The 13,715-nt window shown below is 34.7% G+C and overlaps 2 protein-coding genes across 2 annotated transcripts; one reads left to right on the top strand and one right to left on the bottom strand.

The window, feature by feature from the left end:
• The first annotated feature begins 422 nt into the window (after positions 1-422).
• LOC111809247 (beta-glucuronosyltransferase GlcAT14A) lies at positions 423-3,700 on the top strand. Its single transcript, XM_023695669.2, has 4 exons — positions 423-1,493; positions 2,531-2,606; positions 2,684-2,799; positions 2,919-3,700. The coding sequence occupies exons 1-4, from the start codon at positions 1,010-1,012 to the stop codon at positions 3,434-3,436; spliced, it is 1,194 nt and encodes a 397-aa protein (XP_023551437.1). The 5' UTR covers positions 423-1,009; the 3' UTR covers positions 3,437-3,700.
• Positions 3,701-4,176: 476 nt separating this feature from the next.
• On the bottom strand, positions 4,177-7,469 carry LOC111809248 (RNA polymerase II transcription elongation factor). Its single transcript, XM_023695670.2, has 4 exons — positions 7,264-7,469; positions 6,706-7,094; positions 6,281-6,323; positions 4,177-4,879 (listed from the first exon to the last, which is right to left on the bottom strand). Exons 1-4 carry the CDS (start codon positions 7,379-7,381, stop codon positions 4,392-4,394), a joined length of 1,038 nt encoding a protein of 345 aa, XP_023551438.1. The 5' UTR covers positions 7,382-7,469; the 3' UTR covers positions 4,177-4,391.
• Between the last annotated feature and the right edge of the window lie 6,246 nt (positions 7,470-13,715).

Raw genomic sequence — 13,715 nt, 5'->3', positions numbered from 1 at the left:
GGCCAAGATTTCAGTTTTCAAGATCATGAACTAGTTTTTCATGTTTTGGGTCAGGTCACAAATTCGTTGATCAATACTTATAAGTTAAGATAGAAGTTTAGGCTGGTTGTCCTAATTCAAGTAGGGTCAGTAGAGGTGTACATCGAACCTGACAACTCAAACCGAAATTATTATATATATACTTTTTAACTATGGTTTAAAAGTTGAAATTCATACCTAATGAATAGTAAGATTACAATTTTATCCTTTGAATTAACCTCCCAAGAATCTACCAAAGTTCCACCAAACAACCATGCCATTGTTTTTGCTACACAAAAAAACAAATACATTCTTGAAGCATTCAAGAAAATTGTCTTCCATTTTATTATATATCCACAATCAAGGCATATCCAGCATTGCATCATCTGTAATTTCTCCCCCACTCTTTCTCAATCGATTGGACTTCACGCTACTACAAATCAAGCCATAAATTATATAAGTTTGTTCCTTAACCGCGCATAAATCGCGTGGAGTTCATACTTTTTTCGGTTCAGTTACTTTGTTTGCAATAATCATTCAAAGATTAATGGCACAAATGAAAACTGCAGCAGAGATTGTTGACACACGGAAAACCCGATTTCCCTGTTAAGCTCAAGCTTTGATTTCTTCATTTTCCTGATCAAATCGCTTCAAATCTGATCTGAAAAAACCCTAACCCTAGAAATTTGCTTACAGATTGGCGAAGAAGAAGAAAAAGAAGGGAGGGAGAGGAACAGAGTGAAATTACAAGAAGAAGAATGTGGGTTTCACAGTTTTTCGATCTTTTTAGTCTTTGTTTTTGAATCGCAGATCTTCGACGGCGTCGATGATAAGCGGTTTTCTCAGCCCAAAGAAACGAAGATCTACCGACAACACATTTCTCGAATTGACGGTTACCCCATATGCCCCACTCTGTTGAATCCTCATCAGAGCACTGCAATTCCCATCACTGGAAAGTAAAAGAACTAAAACCGGCACGACGGTCGCCGTCATGGGAGCTGAGAAGAAATGGCTCTTCACTCTCTTCTCCGCCGCTTTCCTTTCTCTTCTCCTCCTTTTATTCTCTTCCATTTCTGCATTCAGTTCTCCGCGATCCATTCCCTCAGTAATCCACCACGGAGCTCCCTATCCTCCGGCGTTCGCCTACTACATTTCCGGTGGCCGTGGTGACAAGGACCGAATCTTCCGGCTGTTGCTCGCCGTCTACCACCCCAGAAACCGATACCTTCTGCATCTTGCGGCGGATGCTTCCAACGACGAGCGACTGCAGCTCGCTGTGACAGTGAAATCGGTGCCGGCGATTCGTGCCTTTGAAAATGTTGATGTGATTGGAAAGCCCGATCGAATCTCTTACATGGGGTCATCTAATGTTGCCACTATTCTTCATGCTGCATCGATTCTTCTCAGAATTGAGAGTGGGTGGGACTGGTTTATCACTTTGAGTGCCAGAGATTACCCGCTGATCAGTCAGGATGGTAATGCCAATTGGGTAATTGTTTCTTTTTGCGTTTATCGTCACATGCCAATTGGGGAATGGAGTAGTTCTTACCCTTTTTGTGTGTGTGTGTGTGTGTGTGTGTTTTGTTATCAAATCTGTGGATTAATGTCAATGTGTTGTTTGATTGTTTGTTTATTTGATTCTTTGGCTCGTCTTCACCTAGGGGAGGTATATATGGCAATATTTTGGGGCTTCTTAACCTGTAATTAACAGAGTTAATGAAGTTTGTTGGAAGATTGTTATACCCTTTAGCCAATTTTGGTTCGTATGATGCTTTATTGTTCATATTTAGGTTCTGACTATTGGATGGATACTCTGTTTATTATGTTATTGCTGCATTTCCCGAAAGATTAGTGAACCAAATCATAAGAACTTGATGGTTTTCTTAGATTGAGTAACTTGAAAGAGCTCTTAAGTGCTTTTAGGATCTTTTATATGTTTATATGTTTTTTGGGATATGAAATCAATTCAAATATCAATGCTTATCCTTGAGAACTTCTCTTCATATTGAGTCATTTGATCTGTGAAGTCTTCATACGACAGTCGATTCCCGAGAATTACTCTGTTAAAGACTATAGTCACTGTCACCTTCTATATTAGAGCAAACTGATGGATTAGCTTTGTTTTAGTTCGATGTTTTCTTCGTACCGTTCTAATATTTGAGGTTCGACAGTGATGTGCTAAACCTGGATTGAACTCTCTGGTACAAAATTTGAACAATGCCATAGCAACCATTTTTATCTCATTTAACATTCACTTCACAGCTCTTTCTTACTAGAACCAGTAGGAATCTTTTCTATAAGAGACTAGAATTGAGGATCTCTTATGGTTTGTGAGAATCATTAGTTTTTAAAAGAGTAATAATTGGACATTTCAGCCATTTGTTTTTACTTTCATCTTGTATCAGTGCATTTTACTTAGAGGCTGGGAAGTGTACGAAGTTGTTCGACTCGATTTCCATGAATTTCTTGGCTTTTCCTTGCAAACTAATGTCTTTCTTGTATGTTCTTTCAGATTTGTCACACGTGTTTTCGTCTGTTAGAAGAGATCTCAATTTCATAGATCACTCGAGTGACCTCGGGTGGAAAGAGTAAGCAAATACGAGTTTGCGTTATATGCTGTTATGGTTGTATTGCAGTGTAATATTGTCAGTGTTTGGCAATGCAGAGGTCAGAGGGTCCGGCCAATTGTGGTTGATCCAGGGTTGTATTTGGCTAGGAGAACTCAAATATTTCATGCCACTGAGAAGCGGCCAACGCCTGATGCTTTCAAAATATTTACAGGTGAAGTTGATTTTGCTACCTTTCTCCTTCATTTGTGTTTTGTTCCTCGTGCATTCTACTTGGTTAAATGCTTGCTGAAGGATATTGTACCTAAGACCTTATCTCCGACGTGTTTGCAGGTTCCCCTTGGTTCATCTTAAGTCGATCTTTCCTTGAATTCTGTGTTCTCGGGTGGGATAACCTTCCTCGGACGCTTCTTATGTATTTTAACAACAACGTTTTATCACAAGAAGGTTACTTTCACTCTGTCATTTGCAATTCAAATGAGTTCAAGAACAAAACTGTTAATAGTGATCTAAGATTTATGATTTGGGATGATCCTCCAAAGATGGAACCCCTTTACCTCAATGTATCGAACTTCGATGTCATGGCTGAAAGTGGTGCTGCATTTGCTCGAAAATTTCATAACGATGAGTCTGTGCTGGACATGGTCGATCAAAAAATTTTGAAGCGGGGACACAACCGACTTCTTCCTGGAGCATGGTGCTCGGGTCGGAAGAGCTGGTGGATGGATCCCTGCTCACAATGGAGTGATGTCAATATCTTGAAGCCTGGATCACAAGCTAAGAAGTTAGAAGAGTCCATGAAGAATCTTCTTGACGACTACTGGAACGCTCGATCGAATCAATGCCAATGAAAGGCAATACAATGGAAAGATCGAAGTAAGTTGCATTGTTTTACGAACGAAGCGTAAGAGGTAAATTGTTACATCAGTTGGTTACAAATTACAAGATTTGATTTTGTTTGGGGGGGGTAGCCATCATGTTCATAACAGGTTAGAGAAGATGAAGAAAAGATGAGGCATATTATTGTTGAGGTTTTGGAATATGATGAAGTGTTGAAATGGGGCTCTCAACAATTTATTCAAACAATACGAACATTTATCCCTTCTTTCCTTTTCTTCCATTTTTGCAACTCTACTCTGAATTCCATCATCAACCACTCACTCCTAATTCATTCATTAAATTCTCATTTTAAAGTTGGAGATTGTGATATTTTGGTGTCGGTTACAGTTCAAAAAGTTCTATAACTCAAATACAATTTGAGTTAGGTTATCTACTAATTTGAGTTGGGTTTAGACCAAGGGTGAACATTCATCATTTATATCATTTATGGCATGGACTACCAAGATATCTGATCTCCCGACTCAACATCGAAGTGGCCTCATGCGTGGCCATCATCTTGTCGAATCTGATCTCCTTGCAGTTATAAAGTTGCTTGCTACACTCGAAATAAATGAGAACCGTCATGAATTTTTAGGTTAAACCAAATCAATCTAAATTTATTATTATAATTCTTGAAACACTAAGAAGATAAAAAATTAAGTATAAGGATTAAAAATGAGATTTAAGCCTGCATCAGTAAAATAGAACCACATGAACAAAAATCACTATATTTGAAGTTGTATGTTACAATTAAATTATTCTAAGAGTTTTTCCAAGCATTGAAATCAACCCCCAATAAAAAGAATGAAGTATGAACCACAAGGAGTGATGGTGAGAACAATTTTTGCATATTTTGGTCGGTCTTAAGATCGGTCTTATCAGCTTCATTTCCATTGAGACGGCTTCTCAGAGCTCAAGATCATCTCTTCAGATTGAGGTAACCGAATCCTCATCAGTTCCTTCACTGTCACTGCTGCCACTGCTACTTCCACTGCTGCTGCCACTGCCCGATTCACTGCTACTAGAACTCGAACTCTGCTCGTCCCTGCCCTCTGCATTAACCTGAGCTCTCAGGGCTGCTGCAGCTGTAGGTCCCTCCCTGCCCTCTGCATTAACCTGAGCTCTGAGAGCTTCCGCAGCATTAGGTCCCTTCTCAGCTTCGTCGCCGCTATCATCCACATCAGCAATCTCATCGTCGGTATCATTATGATGTGGTACATTTATATCGAATCCAGCGTCAACTTTATCTTCTTCAGCATTATTTTCATCATCAGATGAAACAGACCCAAAAATATCATCAATATCAATATCTTGATGCTCATCGTCATTCTTAGGGCCTGGAGAGGGAGCAGATACGTTTGGTGGATCTGATGAGTAATCAGCAGGCCCTTTACTAGCAACAACAGATTTTGCACCTGCAATGAGCATAAACATATCTTAGACAAGAGGTAAAAAAAAGATGATGATCAAAACAGCAGCCCTTACAGAGTTGAAACACGAAGAATCGTCAGAGAACACAAGACAGGAACTAAGTAGCTAATGAAGAACCACATTCTGTAGATCAAGATTTTACCGTTTCTCAGCCAACAAAATGTAGGGGGGAAATAAGTATAGGAGTGAAAAATGTTATTAAACAACCATACACAAATGAACCCCTGATAACGGTCAAAGTTGCTGCTAATGGAACAAAAAACAAATGCCAATTTGTTGCATGAGGCCCCACTAATTACAAAAAGAAATGTTACACTAGATGCACTTTCTAACTAAAACCGTCCAGTTGAAAGAATACACAAACCAGTTGCTGAAAGGTTCATATTTCATTTCATAATGCATTTGGAAGTTCGATCAAGAACAATATTGGAGAACATCTCGTCGAATGACAAATGGAACCAATGATTAAATTTGAATTTTCGAGAAAGGAGTACAAATTCCTGGGAAGAATGGTGTTCTAACAAAGAAATTAAAAGACATCTAGCTACAAGATTTCAACATCATTGTACAAATTAAAGCAATAAATTCTAATAAAGATAAATGTTGTTCGGCTTGACTCATGAGTAAAACAGGTTGTTCAATATTTAGGGCCATACTATCAAATCATTGACAATAAAAATTAAACAAAGATCTAGAAACAAAGAAGAAAAATACATTTAGACGATAGTTCAAAATTATCAGACAAATGATCAATCAAATGCATTTATTCTTAACGTTTCTCTGGTAAGGAATGATGCAAGAGGCCTGTAAGGATGGGATCTTGCAGACGACGTTACATCCTGACTGAATAGCACTGATCTTCCCATAATAAGATTTGAGGTAAAGAAAAAAAGTTGCATCATACTAACATATCTCACTCAAGAACTTAAGATCCACCCCTATGAGGAATAAAACAGCTCTCACATTGGCTTTAGGTATACAGATGCAGACTAACTGCATCGATACTTTCTTTGGATCTCTGTAACAAAGGTAATTTGTCATTATTCTTTCATTCTTAACAAAGCCCTTTCTAACTTTTATGTGTGACCAACAGAGATCCTTTTGTCATGGGCTTTCTCTTTCATTATTTTTGCATTGCCTCTTGTTTCATTCATTTAAAAGAAATTTAAAAACTTCATGTTGTAAACTAAGATACCCACCAGGCAGAAACAACCACAATGGATAAAGTAGGTAAGTAAGGGATCCAATTTCAAAATCATAGGTAGTGTTTGCTCTGAAAACTTTTCACAATCAACAAATATCATGGCGATGGACAGCCACTTGATTGCAACAAAAGTACATACCAATTGAGAAAAAATATAATAGAACCAGAAAAGCATATTGACCTGTATTTCCTGGCTCTCCAATATCTATCTTTTCCACCTCTACCTGTAAATGCAGCACGTATTAGAACTAAAGGGCATAGTTATACAATCAGCAGAAAGTATTAGAACAATGAACAGGGAGGAGAGAAAAAAAAAAAAAGTTCATTGAAAATTAGCTGGAATTTAAAAGTACACCAATACTTAACCTAGTCTAAGGTTTAGCTGCAATTTTCAAAATGAAATTGTTAACTGGTCATATTTTCTTAATCTATGCTTCTCATTTGTTAAGAAGAGTAAAACACTTCAAATGAATATGTGATTCTTGCCTGACAGAAGCAAGAAAGATTTAAAGAAACTTCTTGAGCATGGAAATTCCCAAAATTCAAATGCTTTTTCTATTTGATATAAGTTTATGCAATAGGAAATTAATCATGAAGAGCTCTTACTAGCACCGACGGAAAGCTGCCTCGGCCCATATGCATAGGTTTGGGAACTTTAGCCGCTGGAGGAGATAGCCGAGGCTCCGGCGGCGTCAAAGAATGAAGGGCAGAAGCGGAGGTGGACGAGGCGGCGGCCACGCCAGCGGCAGAAGATTCGCCCGGCTGACGAAGGTGCCGAAGCTGCTTGACCGCCCGGTGCAGCCGCTCCAAACGGAATGTCTCGCCGTCAAAAAACAAAACGGCATCATTCTCCTTGTAATCCTCACTACTACCAACAAACGCCACATTAGGTTTCCCCAATTGATTGTTCTGAAATTCAATAGTAACCCTATTTTCCTTGGTCTTCTTCAGCGATCCCGGTTTCGTTTTATCGATCGACGCGGGTTTAAATTCATCTAAAACCGCAATGGACAAACAATTCAAACGATTTGACGGTTAAGGGAAAACAAAAAGAACAAAGACAAAAACAAAAACTGATTTCGCACATCCCGCAGTTTCGCGGGAAAGGAAACTCACACCAATTGGGTCTTGATTTTAGATTTGGAATAAATTGGAATGACTTACATCGGAGAGTGCAAAATTTGTTGGAGGATTCGTTGTTGAATGAAGGACCTAGAGACAGATCATACCATCGATCGGGCTGGGGCGCCGTCTTCGGCTCTTCTTTGTTGTTGTTCGCCATTGCTGGAGAAAGCAAAGGGGCGAATCAAAGTGGAAGTACAAAATACGAGTGGTGGGTCCCAGCGGCAGTGACTGATTCTTTATGGAAAATAATTTTAGGTTCAAAATCTCGTAAACCATATATATTTATATCTCACTCAATTCCCATTTAACTAATATTTTTTTAAGATTTCCGTTAGAATTTTATCTTATTTTCAAAATTTAGTTATTTAGTCAGTGAATATTTTTCAGATATTAGTTGGTAAATTATATCTGAACATTGAAGATGGTATTGATCTCACCTCTGTTTAAAATGATTTATTTTTAAATTATTTTTGGCACATAAAAATTCAGAGATACATATAGTGACACATCTGTTATTCTTAGGTGACCCACAAATGTTCTTTTCCGGCATGTCGTCGTGTCACACCAGCCACGACGATAGTTCACTCACGACAAAATACAAAGCTAAGTTGTCAACCGATACTCAAAAGTCCTTCGTACCTCTATAATCCATCGACTACTTGTGGGACGACAAGGACTCACATAAGCTAGGGCAAGTCTAACTATAATTCATGGTTGATGAGAGTGACCCTTGAACAAATTTAGTGTTTTTGTTTTTCTTTAGAAGGTACATACTATTTATTTTAGCATATGAACAGTAAGCAAAGCAACAAACGAGTATAGAAAATCAATGCAATAAACAAATATCAAAGAATCAAAGCAGTGAACATGTACATTGTAGTGACAATGATCCTTAAAACCAGTTTTGTCTCAAGTTAAACAGTGTTGAGTACCCCAATTTTTGCTGGGAATTAGTTGTTTGGTTGTCTAACGTTCGAGAATCCATGTTCTAACTGTTAGCTGGATTTGATATATTCGATCTCTCTCCTACCGTTTTTTACTCTTTAAGAGGCATTTTTTACTGTTTTAAAGGTGCTCAATCAGCCAATTCCATGGTGGGATTTTTGAGTTGGAATTAGATTTCAAATAGCATAGCATCAATGGAATGTACTGACTCCAACTTAAGCTAACCAAATATGTGGTTTTAATGTTGATTTGATTGGATGACTTGTTTGTTGTATGAATGATGCATGCCCTATGACACTTGCCTATGTCATGTTTTAATGATTGTTTGATATGTGTTATGTTAATGATATGATATAAGTTAAATTATAAAGGGATTGTGTCATTAAGTACTAATAAGGTGCATCTTCTTTTTCAACGGCTTAATCATAAGAACTAGAACTCCATAGTTAAACATGTTTTGTCCTTACTCACATCACTACTACCAATCTGTGACTCAAAAATTTCGAAAAGCGAGTTGTTTTAAATCAGTAACATGTTTTAAACATAGCAAATAACTCATAGCTCCAATGTCTAAAACAAGCAACTTGTAACTCTTTCCACTAAATACTTGTCAGCAAACCCTCCTCCTCTTAGATAGCCTATTAACCAGTTTTAGCCCAACGAGTCAAGCCTAATATGTGCCCGCCTAGTAGGTTTATGTGTGCATATGTAGGAAAGTATCCTACCCAAACTAGAAAGTAGAGTCCAAAGTCATATCATGATGTCTTTAAAAGAACTGATCTCACCATATCGCATGTAGTTGCATTTCTCTACTTCAATGGTGGGATCACTAGTGAGTATTCTTAAAATACTCAAATCACATACTAATCTTATTTTCACGTTGCGAAGAAGGCCATAGAACCAAAATTTGGGTACTTGCATTCCTATTTGATCGGTAGCCTTTAATTAAATTTTTTAAATTTATATTTTTGAAACGCCGTTAAAAAGATTAAATATACTTTTGAATTTTTTAAATCCAAAGATATTATTGGAAGTATATTTGTCTAATAGTATAATCCACTTAATCTCATTTTTCTCTTTATACACAGCACCAAATCTAATTTTGAAAAACATACCAAAAAAAAAAAGTCAACAAATAAAAAAATAAAAAATAAAAAGATTGTCCAGCTAAAGAAACGTTTAAAACGTGCCACCAACTCCTAAATAATAAACTTATTTAATTCAAACACATTAATTTACTAATTTCATATATTCATCGAATTCCAAATTTCAAATAAATTTATACGTCCCTTAATTATATTATACGCTAAAGAATTAAATAAAGAAAAACATTAACAGATCGGCACGTGGTTACGAAGCCACGTGGGCTAACGTTCCCACGTAGTTGCCACGCGTCATTGATCCATTCAAAGATTCACGTTCCACTTTTCTAATGAACCGCCCACCACCGCCCCCAATTTTATTCCTTTATTTTCTTTTATCAATTTCTTCCACATTTCTTCAAACCATTCAATAATAATAAAATTTAAAATAATGCATTTTTAATATATAAAAAATAATTTAAAATCATCCCAAAATTTATAAGATATATATTGACTTTGTTGGTGGAATTATTATTTTGTTAAAGAAAAAGAATTTATAATTACCAATTCAAAAAAGGGTAACCAAAGAGGTAGAAGTTATCATCTTTCCTTTTACAGCTTTGTTATAATGACATTTTTAATTCTTGATTTCTTTTTTTTTTTTTTTTTTCTTTCTAGTAGAACCCGTAATGTCGCTACGTACCTACCAACGTTTAGTATCAATGTGGTCAATTGCCCTCATCAAAAAAAGATTAAGACTAAGGAATAGTTGGAGATCCATAATCGACCTCACACAATCATCGTATAACTTTAAAAGGTTCATTGTTTCAAGGCTCTATTCTAACCCTACTGACTCGTAGTCATATAAGTACTAATGCAGGCCCTTGTCGACCAGAGCAGGTGTATTAACTAATCCCTGAATAGTCCCTTATAATACAAATCATTACAACCATCTACTAAAATATTATGTAGACCCTCAACAGTCCAGCTGATTCACGAGGTTGGTTGGCAAATCTCTAATCATATCCATATAGCAACATATACACAACTAGTCTATTCGTCACATTTGCACCTCAACCTTACCTTTATTTAAAAATCATTTGAAAAACAGTGAGTATTAAAAATACTCAATAAGCATTCTTCTGTCAAGGTTAGACATACATGCATACATATGGCAATAACAAGCAAAATTAAAGAACAAATTTAACTAGACCTCAATCCATACGTCAGAAGTCATTTCTAGAAATTCATGGACCATCTATAATGACTTATAAAAATGCGCTAATTCTGAGTGAAAACCACATAATAAACATAAATATACACCTTGGTGCATTTATGTGTCCCTCCTTACTTGGTGTCACATGCCTATAAGTTTCCGTCTTGGCTCGTCCTCAAACCACATCCTATTGGGAGAGATTTTGCTCTTATATCATTTGTTACAACTCTTATACCCCTACGACATGATTATATTACCTGTCTTGAAGTGTTCTAAGAGTGAAAACTATTTCTATAGACCAAAACTGTCTTCATAGAATTGCTCGAATCTAAACATACTTAAATTTAAGGTCACCAAAAAAACAGGCGTGTTTTACACCCAAATTCTCTTAATTTAGGATTTGAAGGGAGGTTTTATGTTTTTGAAATTGAATTGTGTTAAATGAATGATGTTTATAAAATAGTGATTAATTATGAGAGTTTTGAAGCTACAACCATTAAGAGAATTTAGCAATATTGAAAAAAATGGATAAAACGAGGTTACATTCCATTTCACAACAAGACATCCAATACTTTCTTTCCTCCTTTTTGACCAATCACATTCAACATTTTTAAACCATCAAATTTATTCCAATTCATTTTCATCCACACAAATTCATTTATCAAAGCCACATCAGTTTAATTCCGATCTTATATATTTCATTCCATGAATTATGATCACGTATAATATTTTCTTTCAACCAATTAAACTATATTATAACATCTCACATTGGTTGTACAAGAGAACAAAACATTCTTTATAAAAGTGTGTGAAAATCTCTTTCTAGCAGACAGTTTTAAAACCGCAAGGTTGACGACTTTTGAATAAAAAAAAGAATATTGCGTAACCGTTTTTTTTTTTTTTTTTTTTTTGGACTAATGGCATTCTCTATTTTAATATAGACATTCTTACACACAGATTCAACGAACAGCTTGAGAACACTTGTTGATATTGTAATAAATTCATTCAATATTACCGACATGATTTGTAAAAAGTCTTAATTTTTACTTTATTTTTTTTATAAATATTTTAGTAATTAAAAAAACCTTTTATAATATATATATTACGTAAAACTTTAGTTTCATTATATTCAAACATTTGATCTTTTAATCGAGGATATATATCTAAGTTGTGATGTCCCACATTGGTTGGGGAGGAGAACAAAACTACCATTTATAAGGGTGTGAAAACCTTCCCTTTGTAGAAGTATTTTAAAGCCTTGAGAGGAAGTCCAAAGAGATCAATATCGGCTAGCAGTGGATCTGGGCCGTTACATAAGCTGCTCGAACTATGTTTAGGTTGGTAATTGAATTTTAAACCTTGCGTTAAACTTAAAAAAAAAAAAAAAAAAAAAAAAAATCAAGATTAGACTATCATAATATGAACGAGTAGTAAAATAAAACTTTGAAACTTTTGAATGTCAATATCATCAACGGGTTTAAACATTTTCTCTTGTGACAAATCGTATATATTCAAATTAGTCGAACTAAATTTTAGTTGATAAATATGGTCAAGTGAAAAAGTGTTTCGTAATTATTAACATTTGAAAGGTAGAATTGTTATCGATTACATACAGCGTTGTGGGCGGGACGGTGAAAGATGGTAATCAAATACAAAGAATGAGGTGAAAAAAATGTGTGGATCATGTAATAAACAAACTAAAAGGATAAAGCATATTTTTCTTGTGATGATGCCAAATTTGAAAATGTATTATATGCAAAAAAAAAGCTTATAAAACTTTGTTAACGCAAATTAAACATTTTATTCATCGCTCCACATGCAAAAGTATGTTCCAATTTTAACCTATTTTTTTTTTCTTTTTCAATTTTATTTATTTTTGTTCTATAATAATCTAAAGATCTATAAAAATATTTTTAATTTATTTAATTTCATTTTTTTAGTGATTAATAGTTAAAACCGCGTACGCCAAAATAATCCATTCCCATTTACACAAGAAAATGCCAAAATGTTGGAAATATCTAATTTGTCCAAAAAAAAAAAAAAAAAAAAGACAAAAAGATAAATAGACAAATAGCATTTAAGATTGTGTTTTGTTTTTTTTATAATAATAATAATAAAAAAGAAAAGGAAAGTGGAGTATTTGGTGTGACTTTCTTTTTAAAATATGCACAAATTTCATGACATTTTGTTGTTGAAATAAAAATAAATATTTTCAAAAAGAAAATAATAATACTTGAGGTTGCTTGTTTTTTACAATAAAGTTAAATTTAAATGCAAGTCCCTTCAAGGTTGATTTTTGGTTTATTTCCAACTAATTAATATACCTATTTCGTTTTAAAAAAAAATTACAAACTGAAATTACCAAATTACCCCTCCAAATAAATCAACGCAATGAGATAAAATCTATCGTGAAATTTGTCAGATAGAAATATTATAATTAACCGAGTAGCGATTAGAGATATGACTTTCTTGCTGAGAATTCGTGTGTACTTAGAGAATAAAAGAGGGTATAGAGGGAGAAAAATTCTCGTGAGCTAAATAGGAACGGGGACATGAAATCCTTGCCCGTGATCACATTGTCCCTCGTTCCCACCTCGTTTACCTTTTTCTTTTTTTTATTATTACTATTATTATTATCGTCATCATATATTCATTACAATATCTATAATATTTAAAATTCAAAATATGGTTGATTGTTAAGAATGAGAAATAAAATTGGATCGAAAGTATGTATTCTCATTGATATTCATAGAATACAAGCTACCCACTAATACCTACAAATAACAAAAAAAAAAAATATAAACTAATTAAATATTAAAAATAAAATAAAATATATTACTAATCAAATCATAAAAGAAGGAATTTTAAAATATAATATGTAAGATATATTCTATAATTAATATATTATCTAAATATTATATGGAAAACTAAAAAATTTCTATTTAAATAAAAAATAAAAAATAGAATAATTAAAAAATAAATGAAGTTAGAAAAAAATTAAAACGGAAACATCCATCCCCTGGGGCTGGCGACTCTTTTATCGTTATCCCAAAGCTTAAGAAACGACAAAAAGAGGTGGGGATGAGAGGATGATGACAAGTGTCACCCACTGATAATTTGAAACAAAATCAGAGCCGTCGCTTTTTACACGGTTTCTCCTGTCCTATGGTTGCATCCCGGATTAAGTTAACTCTTCCTTCATCTCCTCCACTTGTCCATAAATAAAACCCTATAAATACCCTCTCAAT

Source organism: Cucurbita pepo, chromosome 13, assembly GCF_057944985.1.
Source record: "Cucurbita pepo subsp. pepo isolate OVF chromosome 13, ASM5794498v1, whole genome shotgun sequence".
Lineage (NCBI taxonomy): Eukaryota > Viridiplantae > Streptophyta > Magnoliopsida > Cucurbitales > Cucurbitaceae > Cucurbita > Cucurbita pepo.
This window is presented reverse-complemented; position numbering and strand designations above follow the sequence as displayed.